At 34.9% G+C, this 17,797-nt stretch overlaps 1 protein-coding gene across 5 annotated transcripts in view; it reads left to right on the forward strand.

Moving 5' to 3' along the window:
- nfixb (nuclear factor I/Xb) overlaps positions 1 to 17,797 on the forward strand; it is a 210,890-nt gene that overhangs the window by 58,160 nt on the left and 134,933 nt on the right. For 4 of the 5 annotated variants that reach the window (XM_079397985.1, XM_079397986.1, XM_079397991.1 and 1 more), the window contains exons 1-2: positions 614 to 1,404; positions 12,272 to 12,355. In XM_079397985.1, coding sequence (XP_079254111.1) covers positions 1,402 to 1,404; positions 12,272 to 12,355 — 87 coding nt within the window. In that variant the 5' untranslated portion in view covers positions 614 to 1,401. Of the gene's footprint in view, positions 1 to 613; positions 1,405 to 12,271; positions 12,356 to 17,797 lie in introns of those variants that run through there. The other variant, XM_079397981.1, reaches the window with a different exon arrangement.

Consider the following 17,797-nt stretch of genomic DNA (forward strand, 5'->3'; position numbering starts at 1 on the left):
TAATTAAAAGTGAGACACAAAAAGAGCCCTACTACATTTACAAATTACCATTGACCTTAACAATGGGTTTTTTTCACGTTCTTTGGAATTAGAAGTAGATTTTAAATTGGATATAATTTACCTTATATCAAAATGAATTTACCTTGTTGCTCTTGTAAGATATTTTACACTCATTTTAAACCCCGTGATGTCGATAGCAAATCATTTATTTGATTGCACGAAGATTTGTTTAAATACTCCACAGAACTGATCGGTGACCAACAGCACTACACCTGTTCACTTTTGCTAACTATACACTTTCACACCAGTGCACGATTAGGGTTTAGTTTTTACTTGTGCACTCACTTAATAACACGAAAAGCGCACGATTTACAGCGACACACAGAAATATCAACCTAAACACCTGAATTTGTGCATCGCTCGAGACGTCCCCGTTTAACATTGTGGCTGCAAACAAAAACTCACACACTTCATACATCTCTGCATCTCTCTCTCTCTTTCTCTCTCTCTTTCTTTTTCTCTCCGGTGAACGGTATAATCCCCTGCCGTCCCTGCTTCACTCCAAGCCCGTATTTAATTCCCTTAAACCCCCAGCTGCCGTTCTGGTTCCTCTGTGAACACGACAGACTGTGAAGCGCTCCCGGTTATTAATAATTCACCAGCCACTGCACGAATCCATCCACAGATCAACCCGACCGTTCTGCACGGGCCACGCACGGCTAGCACGTTTATTTTGGCAACTACTCTTACATAGGCTACTTAACATACATTAATTAATTATTTGAAACGTTAGTGAGCCGCCGTTATTCGTTTCAGCGACGTAAAAGTCTACATTCCTCTCACGCATCGCTTTTGGTTCCGCAATATCCACTTTGCACGAAATGACGTACTCTCCATAATAATTGATCGAGTAATCCGTGCACCGAGGAGGAGGAGGAGGTCATGGAGATCACCCTGAGGAGGTCTCCAGTGGGATGGATGGAGATCGAGCACCAATTCGCCCAGAGTCCGTGAGCTGAAGCTGTGCAGGAAGAAAGTTGCTGTCGCACGGCGCGATCCACTCAAGCCACCGGAGAGACGCTGGAACCGGGAGGGATTCGTACCGGAGAGCTTCGGTGAACGGGGGAGCGGTCGTGCTGAATTTTCTCCAGTTTCATCCGAAGGCGCAGTTTTTTTTTGTACCGAAACGATCCCCGCGAAAGTTTCCGTGCGTAAAAGTTGGCTATTTTCCGCGATCCACGGGCCCGTCCCGCAACCCGGTTCTTCTGCTTCCGGTATCAACGGAGAAAACCGACTCATTTGCTTTTGCTCTCCCACCACACTTCTATTTTCGGGGGAAAGTTTTTTTCTAAGGGAGTAAAATGGGTCTTTGAGACTGTTGGCAATATTCCCCGCTCCACAATGGTACGTGCTGTGTAAATCAACTTTGTTCTTCTTATTTCTGTTTTAAAATGTTGGTAAACACGGAGAGAGGGGTTTCGATTGACTATGCCAAGCAATAATTGTTCCAGAATAATTTTGGGGTGTTTTAGTCTTACGTAAAAACTCTGGATGCAAAACAGCATGCGCGCCAGTTCTCATTCGGCTCGATGCGATGTATGAGAGGAAAATAATGCTTAAAGTTGTTCATATGGATTTGGGAAGTTTGTTGGAAACTGTGCTGTATGTTCTTCTGTATCACTGCATTATGATAGCATATTTATGGTGCAACTAATTTATCACTCGATTTACTCGATAATAATATATATTAGTCTAAAATGAATACAGTAGATATGCAGTATCATAATGCACAGTTTAACTTTGATCCTGTAGCACTCAAACTTTCAAAACTAGTGTTCAGGATACACCCCATTATGACGGGGGATAATGAAGTGTTGTGTAGAATAACCCTTCAGTTTACACGCTTTTCAATGTTATTGGGATTACAGGCGACACATGCACATGTAACATGCCATTACTGAAACTGTTCCACTGCGCAAGCTTGTCACAGGACGACAGTCGCCGCCCACATGTTGTCTGTCAAAGAGAACAAAAGCTCTGAGGGGTTAAATATAGAACAATAGTGCTGGATGCAACTTGTTACGTGTCCATATACTAACTTTTTACTGCAATGCAAAGCATTTTGACTGATATGACTGATATACTGATGACTGATATGACTGCATCGTTTGTGGGGGTTTTCCTTCTTGAAATTTATTTATTTAGTTGTTTTTTTAACATTTAAATTAGAATAGTAATTAAATAGTCATCAGTGATATATACTCTAGGCCAATAAATCAGCGCTATTTAGCCGATATCTGTCTAATAAACATAAGTCAGTTTCAAAATCTAATGCCCATAGCATGTATAAAACTGTGTTTTTACAGTTGAATGAAAATATAGATTTTTTTTTTGTTCTTGTTACAGGTTTTTGTTAATGTGTACATGTCAGTTGCTATAATTAAACTGAATAGAGTAGCCTATACATACATGTATGTGTATTGACCATCCCACTCTCAAGTTATCAGTATTGGCATGCAGAATATAGAATACTGAATTAACATATAATAATACATCCAAAAAGCCATATTGTAAATACAATCTTAGAAGTATTTTAAGACTGTTTATCTCTTTTAACCCTAGTGTTGTGGAAAATTGCATTAAAACTTACTGACTTTGCATTTAATCACTCACACACACACACACACACATTTATATATATTTATATGTATATATATATATATATATATATATATATATATATATATATATATATATATATATATATATATATATATAATATTTGTACTTTGAGTGGGGATTTTTTAACCACTATCTTACTTTTGCGTTATTCTTAGCCTATATAATTTCATTTAAATCTCTCATTATGCTATATTATTACCAAATATTGGATTCAGTCTTGTTTTCTTTCAATTAGCACAGTTTGTAGGCCTCTTTGATCTGAGCTCATGCACCTCCATTTTTGAGTGAACATTTCCTAAATGTTTCACAAATAGTGCTTTTTTTCATTTAAAAACTGAGGTACATGAGCTCAGATCGATGCAGCCTACAAGTAATCAGTTCCAAAAAGAAATGCAAAACCTGTGCTAACTGAAAGAAAACCAGTTAACGAAAGGATAGAATCCAAGATTTGGTGACAATAAAACATAATGAGAGATTTAAAAGCAATTTTAAAAGTCTTAACATTTTTGACTGGGAACACCAAATTAAGCATACACTGTAAAAAAAAAATTCCGTAAAATTTACGGTAAAAAACTGGCAACTGTGGTTACCAGAATTCTACAGTAAAAAATACGGTAGCAACGTTTTAGGTTTTACGGTTTTAACTTAAATTTACAGTTAAATACCGTAATTTCTTTAACTGATATAATCTTAATATACCAACCTATTAAAGTACTGAAATCTGTTTTGTTCCTTTGAAATACACTGATATCCACCAAATGCAGGTGATGATGAGAAAGTCACATGATGAGTCAAAGCCCATCACAAGCAACTTTTAATCATTAGAATATACAGAAGGTGCACAGTGTCATTCACACAAGCACTAAACACCATCATGGTGAAACTCATTAAACTGAAATATGCTATAAACATTAATTTAACAACATTAGATGTAACATACAACCCTAATAAACATAACCGATAAGAAAAAACTAAGAAGAAACAGTTATTTCAAAGAAAAAAACGTCAAATTCAAACAGAATTTGAAATGGAATGCAGGGAATTCTAGGAACGTCAGTTTACGGTTTTTCCCTGTAAATTTTACAGGAACTTTCCGTTAACCATGTAACAGGTTTTTACCGTAGCATTTTCACAGTTTTTTACCGTTAAAATCACGATCATTTTTTACAGTGTAGCAGAAGGGTTAAATAATACTATATGTCTGCTGTTTGAAGGGGGCTATGTGTAAAATACACAATCAGCCATTTCTTTGAATTTTTAGCATTTATAGGACTCTGGATTTAGGACGCCAGATTCAACAGCTTTTTACAGTATATGTCAATAGCATGCATCTCACACATGCAACTATTTCAAAACTTTAAAAAAACCACGAGGAACTTGGAACTTGTAATCATATTGGCTGAATTTTGGGATCTTCATGCAAGAACATCTGCTCAGCGTTAGCTCAACTCTAACCTCAGATAGCTTGATTTTTACTTCTCACCAGACAGGCCACAATAAGCCGATCCGAGGAGACATCAAGCTATTGGCACTCAACTAAAGCACATTACCCAGGTGTCCTCATTTCAGAGTCTAAATGTTGGGCTAATTTATGCATTGGCCTTCTTTATTTTCAACTCACTGCACACATAGTTTTCAGTTCTCCTCCACTTCGACTAGCTTCGAAATCCAGATTATGTTTGATTGCATGACTGATGCAATATAGGCTTGTACTTGTTGATGATTTCCAGATGGGCCTGAATATCAGCACATTAATGTGGATAATTATTTGTTTACCCGCTCTCTTAAATGGCACGGACCCAAATAGGCCACTGCAGAAAGAACCGAGGGAATCTATTCAAAGCTGACTCCACATGGGATTAACGTCTTCTCTTAAAAAACAAATTTAATTAAGCTTTCAAACAACAATCAAAGATATGAAGCAAGATAGTTAGAAAAGAGTTGACAGCTAGTCACATTGCTCAAACAACTAGACGCTTACAGAGAGATGCATCTGGAAGAGACTTGATGACAGTGAAGAAAAGTTCTACTGTAACAAACAATGCATCCTATAGTTTGTTTACCAAGCTTTGATTGCAAACTTGGACGAAGAAACAGAATAGGTAATTGATCTCAGAATCCTTTATTGTGTAGTCAGCGTTTGATTCGTTTTAGTGAGAGGAGGTATTGATGTTAGTGTAGCAATTACAATACACATATTTGAGATTAAAGATTAAAGATGTAAAATGCAAGACTTCATTTATTTCCAAGACCCAAACTGAAAAGCATGTTTGCCATGTGTTAGCGCCCCCTGTGGTGGAGTGCTGTTTGTTCCCCCATCAACTAGACTTGATCTTAGATGACCAGTCAACATTATGACCAAGTCATTTGACACAGATGTTCCTGATTAATTGACTGTTGGTTTTAGCTTTTTCTTCTATTGCAAGCTGGTTATCAGTATGTTGTCATTTACATCAGTTAATTGTCATAACTGCATGTATACGAGCTGCTAAAGCCCTGCATTAGTCTGAAATTATATCGAATTTTCATTACGCATGGTACCACAATGTAACCCCTCAGTTCAGTGAAGTATCCATTAGACTGAATCAAACCGGTAACTAATTTTTAAAAATTATTTATTAAAAGAACATACTGTTAAGAGCCATTTGTTCATGAATTAATCTTCACTGGTCATTTTGTATATTATATTTTGATATAGGTTATTAAAACACACCTCATATTAGTCATTTGTTCAGGATGCACTAAAAATAACCATAAGTAATTTTTTTAAAAATCGGACTGCAAAGAACTGATTCATATGTGTAATTTGTTAGGGAATCTAACTACACTGATCGTTCTTACGTTTTTTTGATTCACTAAAAATGAATCAGCTGATGAGAATCATTTGTTCGTGAATCAGTCTACGCTGCCTCATTTTATATTTTTGATTGACTTTAAAGAACCAGCTCATAAAGAGTCATTAGTGTGAGAATCAGGTTACACTGGTCATGCTTTGAATTATTTGATTCGCTGAAAAGAACCGACACATTCGAGTCATATATGTTTGACAATCATACTACATTGGTCACATTTTATAATATTGATCCACTAAAAAGAACCGGCTCACATGATTAATTTATTCAGGAATCAGACCACACTTTTCACTCATATGGCAAAAATGACACATGACAGACTCTGCTGGTCGCATTGTAAGCTATATTGTTTCTATTCAGCGTGCATGTAGGAACATCAGACATCAGAAAGACATTGCATATGATCTGTTCTCTTTATTGCTTTGCATTAAAAACAGATAATAAACTCATGTTCACAACAAACAGTTTTTTTTTTCTGTGGCACTGATTCAGCAACAGGGGAACCATTGCATTGATTCAGAACCATTGCAGGAGAGGAAATACTTGAATACAGGGCCGATTTTAAATGGTTGTCGACAGAGAAATATGCTTTTTGTGTCCAGATTGTGTTGTTATGACATTCCTAACCTCTAACAATAAGCATTAAACTTCTTTGTGTAATGGCCATGAATGATTCCTAGCAAACAAGGAACTCAAAACACCTTAGCAACACCCTGGCAACCACACACAGCATCGTGTTAGCGTGTATTGTCTTCAGACAATGACAAATTGAATCTAATTATTTTTAATGTCACTCTCTTGCCTTAGTTTTCCCTCTAACACAAACAAGCCATTTAATTAAAAACTTTAAATATCTTATATTTTTGTATTAAATGTAGTAAAATAATGATTCATCCTGTATAATAGCCCATAATCAGACACAACTCTGCCTTGCAGTTCCTGTGCTGACAGAATCAATGTTTAGTGCCCAAACAGCTCTGAAAACAAACAATAAGCAATCTGACAGCCCACCCTCCTCCTCGGCTTCATTATTACTCCTGTTCTGTGCTCATTTCGCTCTCTCCGTCTCCTAGAGATGGAGGTATGAAATATCACATTTTTCCAGCATTTCTCCCTGAAGTGGCCTTGGCAAACGTTCACATGGCATACATTTCTGCTTTCATATATTTTCCCCCTCGCTGCTTTTAAAAAACAAATCCCCCTCCCTCCCACGCTCGGCTTTGATGTGTCGGCCGTGTTACCTGGGCTTGTAGAACGTTAACAGTGATGTAGAAGTTCTGTCGACTATCTTATCTGTGAACACATGAATTAGGATGTAAAGAGGGATATCGTGAAGATAGTTTTAATTTGGGTTGTTGTTGTTGTTGTTGCTGTTAAAGTTATAGTATATGAACGTACAAGTGTGAATCTTACCAAAACATAGACAGGACTCATTTCACCCAAAAAAAAGAAAATAAAAAATCAAATAAGAAATTCAATTTTTGCATGAAGAAAATTAGGAATATTTTCAGAAGCATGAGAAATCCCACCTGTTTATTTAGCTACACTAAAGAATCGGGAGCATTTTAAGCTAACGAAGAAGACCAGCCAATCAGAACACACTATCTGTTTCTGACCTATTTTTGCATGTTCTGATATACTGATATGTTTTTGGTGGGTGTGGTTTTAGAGAGGGCATGGATGAGTCTATCTACCTATCTGTCTGTCTGTCTGTCGTCACAATACAAGAAAATCTTGATGCTATAATTTCACATGCTATAACTGTTTGCTTTGCAGTTCACTTCAGTAGTCCTGTGGTGTGAAAAATTCTTAAAAATACAAATTGTCCATTCTGTCTCAGTCTTCGGTCTCTCAATTACTAGACTTCATAAACTGCATGTATTATATATATATATATATATATATATATATATATATATATACATATATACACACACACACACACACTATATTGCCAAAAGTATTGGGTCGCCCCCTTCTAATGAACATGCTTGACTACTTTAGTAATTTCCATGAGTACAAATCTTAATGTTTAAGCATATAATGATATTCTAGGGAATTGTGTGCTTCTAATATTTATAACAACAGTTTGGACAGAACCCTTTTCTATTCTAACATGACAGTGCCTCTGTGTATAAGACACGGTTCAAAAAGACATGATTGATTGAGTCAGTGTGGAAGAACTTGACTGGTCTGCAGAAAGCCATGTCCTGATCCCAGCTGAACTTTATACGCTTTATATGCAGACCTTGAGCCATAAACTCATCACCAAACACCAATGACTTGTACATAAGGGTAATGTCATTTTAGACACGTCCAAAACTGTTGCAACAGAGATGGAAATACAGTTTTTAAATACATGAACTGTGTTTTCATCTTTGTTGGCACAGTTTTGTTAGTGCCTTTTTCTGTTCTAAAGAAGGGGGTGTCCCAACACTTTTGTCCTTATAGTGTCTATACAAGTCATTGGTGCTTGGTGATGAGTTTTTGGCTCAAGGTCTGCATTTAAAGTCACACCAGAGGAGTTCAGCTGGGATCAGGACTTGGCTTTCTGCAGACCAGTCAGTGTTTGGGTAACCAAACACTTGATGGTAACCATTGACTTATATGAAAAAAAATAATATGGAAGTTAATGGCTACCGTCGTGTCAACAATCCCTTTATGATTTTGATATTGAAAAAAAAAATCTAAATGCCAAGCACTACTCACATTTTCTCATATAAATGTAAAAATCTAGTCCATTCAGCAAGTTTCTGTTTTTATACATTCTGAAAGTAACAACCAGCTCAACCACAATTATAGTACTTACTATAATTTTAGTACATTTTTTTTCCCTTTCCTACCATGATTTTCAAACAAACATGTCCCATATCGCTTACATTCATCACACTTTTATTGTGATTGCTACACGATTCATGCATTACTACCTATAATCTTCATAGCACTGCAATTTTGAGATCCCCTGTGAGCAGACATGAAATGTAACAGGCCCATCATTTCCCATCAGCAGACATTTTGAATATGGCTGTCCGTTGTTCGCCTGTGAATATGTTTGTGTTGATACTCAAGAGTTAATTATGAAGGGCCTAGGGAGCGGTTTCGCTCAGGGCTGGACATATGGATTGGGCATATGCTGCGTATATATAGAAAAGGGTGGCATGTTTAATTGATACAGTACCACGCTCCATAAACATCCACAGCGAGGGAGAAGGGGGACAGATCTACAGGGAAATACATCAAACAATCAGCGTGGACTCAATCAGACAAATAAATGTTACTTTAATGTGTGAAGGCAAACCAAGCGGAAAAAAGGGACTCATCTGTCACTTTGTCTGACCTGCCCCTGTTTCTCTGTCCATCGCTTTTACTCATTAGAAAAGCTGTTTGACGAAGAATATTTTTTATATATCATGATATTCAGGACAGTTACACATATAAATACAAAAACGTTTTTATTGGTATTGATGGTTTCATGAAAAAAAACCTTTAAAGGAATAGTTCATCCAAAAATGAAAATTCTGTCATCATTTACTTAGCCCTCCACTTATTCCAAACCTGCATGTATTTGTTCTGCTGAATACAAAAGAAGATATTTTGAAGAATATTGGTAACCAAATAGTCGACGGTAGCCATTGGCTTCCATAGTATTTTTTCCATACTATGGAAGTCATGGGTACCGTCAAGTGTTTGGTTACCACCATATCTTCTTTTGTCTTTAACAGAAGAAAGAAAACTCATACAGGTTTGGAACAACCTGCGAGCGAGTAAATGATGACAGAATTTTCATTTTTGGGTGAACTATCCCTCTCACATCCATGGAATCTTTCCATTCCACTAAAGTTTGGGGAAAGGGTTCTATAAATATTTAAAATGTTAAGAAAAATGGTTCTTTTAAGAACTGTTCACTGAAATGGTTCTTCTATGGCATCACTGTGAAAACCCACATTTGAGACCTTTATTTTCAAGAGTGCACACACTCTGAAAGTAACAACCAGTTGGATCGGTTGAGTCTTAGTTGTCGTTCTAAGCGCTTAGTTAAGCTAGTAAGTCTTAGTAAGCTTAGTTGTCTAGAGAGCGAGAGCGTATGCAGCCTTTCATTGCTGTTAGATATGAATAGCTGGTGTTGCAGCCACATTTTGGTTAGCCAGTGTCTGGGATCTATTATAGTACTGTATCGTGCATGTGTGTGTGCGCACACACACACATACACATCTATGCGTCTGTTATTTTAGTGCTGCATGTATTTTTATAGGAGTGCATTTTAATCCAGGGAATGTGTGCAGCAGTTTGCTCCAATCTCAACTGCATTAAAATACAGTATATCTTTTTCTTAAGGACAACAGGAATTCTCCTCATCTGGGAGGTCGTTGGAAGGTTTATTCAATAAAAAAGAAATATGAAATCTTTGTACTATATCTATATATAGATATATATAGATATATATACATATACTCACTTTTGTCTATCAAAAATATTTGAGATGTTAAAATATTTATTTTTATTTTTAATATTCTATTATTTTATAATTTTATAAATCTTTATATATAAACACATGCATATATGAAATTTCATCTTTATAAGGCCACCGAAACTGTTTTTTTTTTAAAAGTTGTTAATATATTTTCCCAATGATTTAGAATGAATGTAAAAAGTTATTGATGAATCAAGATTTGTTTGTGAAAACCTTTGCATGCTGATTTCTCGAACAAATAGCCTATGATGCACAGTTAGTGAATGAAACCAATGTCTGGAACAGTGCTCAGATTTGCCCAAAACAAAACCTGCAGTCAGATTTCTCAATATGAACTCAAATATTCGTTATCAAATCCCACCATGATGATCTGAGGTGCAACATCCATTTTTAGAGCTCTGTGTGTTTACTGTATATCAGTTTGAGTCACAGGAATTTTAGGAGAAACATGCAAGACAATCCTGATACTTCATGTAGAAATAACTGAGATCTCCATTAAGTCTCATCACGATCAACCTGTGAGCAGCAGATCTTTCAGTCTGGGTCTTTGTGTACTAGTTAATCACTTTACTGAAAATCAACTGGTACAGACCTCTTGCCCCATCATGCCGCTGAGTGAACAGACTTTGCTTTTGCCCCCGGCTTTACTGTATGATTTAACATCGTCCTACTGATGGATAGACTGGAATGGGGTCTCATTCAGTTCCGCACACCCAGTCAGCGCAGCTCCCAGCATACAAATGAACTGGGATGAATGGACACGACACAAACCACCTTGGCGGTCGTGTCGGGAGAAAGAGTCGCTGTGTGAGAGGTTTGTGCTGAATAAGTCACGATATACTGGGAAGTCAGGAGGTGTGAACGGGAACCAGTTTGCAGAGTCTGGTCTGACTGTGCGCCGCATGCAGAGCTGTTTAAGATGGACTCCAGCACTGCACAGGCTGGCGCAAAGTTTGGACAACATGTGATGTGCTCACTCACAACTTTCAAAACAGATTTGACTCTTTCTGAAGCGTGGTATTTGCCTGTGAAAAATTCACTGCGGTGATGGTTGCTAACATGTTCTATGTGGTTGTTAAGGTGATTCAGTTTTACTGGCTTAAGCCAAAAGAGTCCACCTTCAAGTGTCTGTGATATTCTGGTCTATATTTGTTGAAATATTTATATGTTTATGTGTATTTATATATAAAATAAATGTAAATAGATCATAAATATATAAGATAGGTGCCAGCTGAGTTGTATTTATAATAAAATTAGCTGTAATAAAATAATATCTTAAATATTACATGTATTATTTTTAAATTATAATTAAATCAAATATATAAATAATTAACAATTGTATGTTTATGTACTTATATAATAGTATTAATATTATGTTTTATACTTATACAATACGGTTTATATATTAGTGTTTAAACTGTTAATAAGTATGTTTATGTACTTTATGTATGAATATTTTTTATTCATTATTTTTAAAAAATATTTACATTTACATGTAAGTACAAAAAGACAAAATACATTTATTAAAAATACAAAATAAATATATAATATAAAAATGATGCAGCGTTGTATTTTTGAAATATTTGTGTGATTAGAACATATTAAAAATAAACAAATTAATAAATACATTTTATTATTTTATCAATATTTTTTGTATTTATAATAAAATCATAGTCATATATAATAAAATCATATCTTAAATCCGAAATAGTACAAGTATTATTTTAATATGATATTTAAATTCAATTAATAATTGTATGTTTATGTACTTAATTAATAATTAATAATTTATTTGAATTAATAATTTTGTTGATGTACTTTAGATGTATAAATATTATTTTTAAATATTCTGAATTATTTTTTAAATATTTACATTTTGTGTACATTTATTAAAACTGTGTAAACATAAAAAAGGGTGAAAGATGAGTTTTATATTTAAAATATTTGTGTGTGTGTTTATTCATTCACGTTCTTGTTAGTGTCCAAAAATCTTTCAGTTCCCCTAAAGCAGAAAAGGTTTTAAAATCTGCACATTTAAGGACTTTTTATTTTCTAGTTCTTTTCAAAAACCATCCATGATTGTGTTTTAAGAACCCAGAAACTCAAACACCGATCTGAAGAACCTACAATATGATCATATGGTTTTAAACCTCCAAACAATGAGTAACCCTGCTAAAATAGTTGCCAAGAAATAAGAGCGAATGGTATAAAGTGAAAAAAGGAATTGTGATTCTAATGCTGATGACTGTTATTGATTATGTTTCAGGCCACTGAACCGTTTCTGGTGAATGAAGACCCGTCCAGAGGACCTGGGATACCAGAGTGCTTCGTAGCTTCGGATTCCTACAGGGTACGTCTGCTTATTACTCCATTCCTGCTCAGCATTATTATTGATGTTACAGAGTCAAAGAATCACTGCAAAGTATACTGTAACCATGATTACTATTTCCATATGCACATATGCATTTGCAGTGAAACACAGAAAAACACTGTGCAGAAAGTGAGTCTCATAACTCCACCGGAGCCTGTTTTCTTGTGGGAAATGAAAATTATAACGTGCATACTTCTATAAAATGAGAAGTATACATGAGGACAGGACTGCAACGAAGGGAGGGCGAAGAAAAAACAGAAAGAAGTGCAGCTTTTAAAATTCCACCCAGCGAGCGCGCTGGATTTACAGCGATGGGAGTGAAATAAAACGGTCATAAAAACAGAAGGGTGGGATGGAGTGATGGAGAGATGGGAAGGGGAGTCTGTGGATGACTGAAAATGAGACCGTTAATGAGCTGGGAGCCGCTTTTCTAGTCTTCGTTTCCAGCAGTTCGCTTTTGCCAAAAAATCTGGGTTGCTTCGTCGTCTCGGGGAGCGGGCGGATGCAGAAAAGGAGGGAAAATGATGAAACGCAATTGGCTGGAAGTACAGAAGGGGCTGAGGTGTAAAATATAGCCGCGTTGGATATCAGGAATGTGTCAGACGATATTGTCCATCGAGTTCATTTAGAGGAAAAGGAGGGCCTGGCTGTATTTTGTGCTGATTTTTATAGCAGTATGCTTTTTCTATTTTTGTTTTGTGGAGAAACCAGCAGCAGTTCATTAAAAGCTTCGTCATGATGTCTTAGTAGTTGATGAATTAGTATTTTAGTTTTTAACCTCATATCTAATCAGTGGTTCTCAACCGGTGGGTTTTGAAAATGTGAAAGCAGAGAAAAAAACAATGCTAAATGCAAAAAATAAAATGCAACTAACCATATAATCATTCATGCAGACAGCAATAGAGATGAGAAAACCTTTCACTTACACTACTGGTCAAAGTTTGAAAGAAGTCTCTTCTGCTCACTAAGGCTGCATTTATTTCTTAAAAAATACAGTAAAACAGTAATAGTGTGAAGTATTATTGTAATTTAAAAGAAGTGTTTTCTGTGTGAGTGTATTTTAAAATGTAACGTATTCCTGTGATCAAAGCTGAATTTTCAGCATCATTACTCCAGTCTTCAGTATCACATCATGACGAAGCTTTTAATGAACTGCTTCTGGTTTCTCCACAAAACAAAAATAGAAAAATCATACTGCTATAAAAATCAGCACAAAATACAGCCAGGCCCTCCTTTTCCAAGTTACATTTTAAAATATATTCAAATATAAAGCATTGCTTTAAGTTCTAATAATATTTAACAATTTGTGATTAAAAAAATGCTGCCTTGGTGAGCAAAAACATAAAAAAAATCTATTATTCCAAACTTTTGATCTGTACATATGTCTTTTGTTGTTGACATCTGTGCCTTTGAAGCCAGTTGACAACCTCTGAACTTGAACTTCAGAACAAAAATAAGCATGCGATATATAAACCTTGAATCTCAGAACAAGTCGAGCTTTCACTTGCTTTCACTTGTTTTGTTTTAGCTCAACTGGTAAAGCAAATAAATGTCATGGGTTTGATATCTAGGCATACAAGTTTGCAAAGGGTGTTTTGTTTTTTCTTTTTTCTTGAAACTTTCCAAGATTTTTGGGGGGGGAAACTTTTGTAAAATTATGGAAAATTTTGGAAAGTTGCTGGAAATTTTCCAGCCCTTTGCATACATACAAATGATCTAAAAACCTTTGTATTTGCCAAATAAGTAAATGTGAGTCTAGACGTAATGCTCTGTGTAAAGATATCCAGCAGCTGTTGATTTACTGCTAGCGTGTGGTTCTGTCATGTGTTTAGCATAGTCTTGTACCCACTCAAACCACTAACTGTGGGGCACATTGAGAGGTGGTACATGATCACATTGTGCATGATGTTCCTTCGGTTTGGAGAAACCTCCTCTCCTCTCACCACTGCAGGCCTTTGAACTGGTTTTGTGGCATTTTGTTACAAATCAGTTCAGGATCTCGGGTGGAAAAGGCAAGGAAATTCCCTTCAATTTTAAATCCACCTGCTTTCATGCACTTCAGCAGTTTACTAGTTCCAAAAAGACTGGTTATTTGGTAACACGAGCTGTCTATGGGTAGATGACATTTGACCTGCAGTGTGACATACTGTACTGCAACTATTTTATATTTTTATATTGTACATTTTTTATGTATTTCATGGTATCACTATACAATAAGGTTCATTTGTTAGCATTTGTATTGGTCAATATGAACTATCAATGAAAAATCATTCTAAAGCATTTATATTTATTAAGTTAATGTTAATTTCAACATTTACTAACATTACTAAAATGAAAAGTTGAATCTGTTAACATTATTTAATGGACTAAAGCTGACGTGAACTAATATTAAACAGTTGTTATTAATAACATGAATAACGTTAATATTATCTATTTCATATTTATTTCTTAAATTGTCAATTTTTAATATTTGTGCTTTTCAAATATTCATTTATAACACCACAGGACCATTTAAGCAGACTTTAAATAAATAAATATATCAATAATATATAAAAATTGCATATATACTGTATATATTTAAAAAGTTAAAAGGCGATTAAAAAGTGTAAACTAGTAAAAAAATATATGAATAACCAATACAAAAATACAACAAAAAGAATCACTGTTAACTAACGGACTAATGTTAACTAGTAGGACCTTGTAAAGTTACCTATTTATTATTTTCATTTTTTTTTTTTTTACATTTTTATTTATAAATGTTATATTAATTTTGAATATTTGAATTTGCTTTAATGCGTTCATTTGTAACACTACTGGACCATTTATGTGAACTGAAATAAATATTTTGAATTAATAACAATAATAATAAAAGACAAAAGGTGATTTAAAAGATTGTGAAAACTAAAAGAATAAACATGTTTCCCTTTTATAAATCTATAAATGTTAACCTAATTAATGCCTGATTAATAAATACTGTAAGAAATGAATTGTTCATCGTTAGATAATTTTACTAAATGCATTAAGTAATGGGTAAAGTGCTATCCTTCATATTTTTTTTCTTTTGTTTCCTTAAAATATTCCTATGGGACACTGCAAGATCATTTACTGTAAGTGAACATTTCCCTTCTATAAATCTATCAATTTGAACCTCAAATGCTGAGCCTGTGCTTAAGGACATGTTATTAGCGAAGGACTCATGAACACATGCCAGGTCAAAGGTCACATAAGGTAACTGGTGAGAAGCGCTGATGATTCACGCAGGTATGCGTTTCCTGTGTGGTCGTCCTGAAGCGGCGCAGAGCACTTTCCTCTCTCTTCACTCCCCCGGCTTCCTCCCATCTGCAGTCGACTCTCCCTCCATCTCCAGCTCTCTGATGCTCCCTGGATCCCTTGGCAGAGGGCTGTAATTGGCCACACAGTGCCAGCTCTCTCTTTGTTTCCACTGCAGTGGCTTGCGGTGGAACTGCACAGGCAGTCGGGCCTCATAAATCTCCAGGCCTCCGGTGGCACATCCAGCCTTCAGCTCCAGTTCTGCTCAATGACTTCACCCCCACCAAAAATCCCCTCCCAGGGACGTGCTCCAAAACTCTATACCTCCACTCGCCGCCTGCTCTTGCCTTAATGTTCACTGCTTTCATGTGTTTTGCAAGGCATTCATTTAGAAGTTTGGAAAAGGACAGCCGCTACTTTCACTAGAGTGTGTGCACAAGCGTTGTTGTCCAGATGATTGTCTGTGTCTTTTACAGCTAATATAACACAATGCATTTGACAGTCATTTACAGACACGGTTATAGGCTATATATTTACTCTTTTATAACTTGCATTAAATTGACCTAAGGCAAACGAACAAAAAACAAAAGCATTTTTTTCACTTTTTATTTTTACTTAATTTTCTCATTAATTACTGCACATAAAGTTTATGAAGTATGTCTGCATGCTATTGCAAAAATGGCATTCAACCTTCCTTTATCTTTTGTTCAAAACACCTTCCTTTATTCATGCATGCCATGTACACTTATTTAATATATTCATATTAACATTTGACAATATTAGTCAAGAATAAGATACATTAATATGCAGCAGTTTAATAAACATGGATTTTTGTAAAGAAAGATAAAGGAAAAAAGCCTACATTTTAATTGCTTAATTTTAAAATGTTTGTTTTTAAGTCTTTGATCCTATATAAGAAAATCTGTTAAAATCTGGTATTTATTTATTAGCTATCAAATCTCAGACATAATTTTAATATTAAATTTATATTAAAGTTTGGCCCATTTTTAATCTTTTTTTCTTCATTTTTAAAATTCAACTTATTTTAACATTACTTTTTTAAATTATTATTATAAATTATATAAATTGGAATCACTAAGGCATTTTAAGGGACACTTCATGACAAAATAGTTCATTTAACAATTGAATTTTTTTTCATATATATATATATATATATATATATATATATATATATATATATATATATAATATTTACATTCTATATATATATTGACTATTGCAATGCTCTCTTGGCAGGTCTTCCAGCCAATTCTATTAAACCTCTACAATTAATCCAAAATTCTGCTGCAAGATTAATCTTTAATGAGCCGAAAAGAACGCACGTCACGCCTCTGTTCATCAATTTGCACTGGCTACCAATAGCTGCTCGCATTAAATTCAAGGCATTAATGTTTGCCTACAGAACCACCACTGGCTCTGCACCCCTTTACCTAAATTCATTCATTCAGACTTATATGCCCTCTAGAAGCTTGCGTTCTTCAAGTGAATGACGCATTATTGTACCATCCCAAAGACATACAAAAACACTTTCACAGACTTTTTCATTAACTGTTCCCATCTGGTGGAATGACCTGCCCAACTCGATCCAAGCAGCCGAATCCTTACCCATCTTCAAGAAACGGCTAAAAACTCATCTGTTCCATCTTTACTTGACCCTCTAACTCTAGCACTCTCTATTCTAATTTTATTTTATCCATGTCTTTTTATTTAAAAAAAATTAATAATTAATAATAATAATGTGTATCTGTACTGCGTTAGGCTAACTGAGACATGTAATAGCACTTGCACGTTGTTGCTCTTTTGTTGGTTTTGATTGCTTCTTATGTCCTCATTTGTAAGTCGCTTTGGATAAAAGCATCTGCTAAATGACTAAATAAATAAAATATATAAAATGCCGAATATATAAATGCATATAAAATGCTTGAAGTCACCCTAGAAATTTCATTGTCAATTCAGGAATATTGCACATTTTAAAATATATTTATAAATAATGAAGTAGGCTATACAATTCTAGAATCAACTAATCATCTGTTAAAGATAATGTAAAAGGTGAAAATGTATCATCTTTTTTAAAAAACAACAACAATGTAGTTAGGTTGATTCATGGATATTTTTTGACGTATGTCTAGA

This window comes from Barbus barbus (genome assembly GCF_936440315.1).
Source record: "Barbus barbus genome assembly, chromosome: 3".
Taxonomy (NCBI): Eukaryota; Metazoa; Chordata; class Actinopteri; order Cypriniformes; family Cyprinidae; genus Barbus; species Barbus barbus.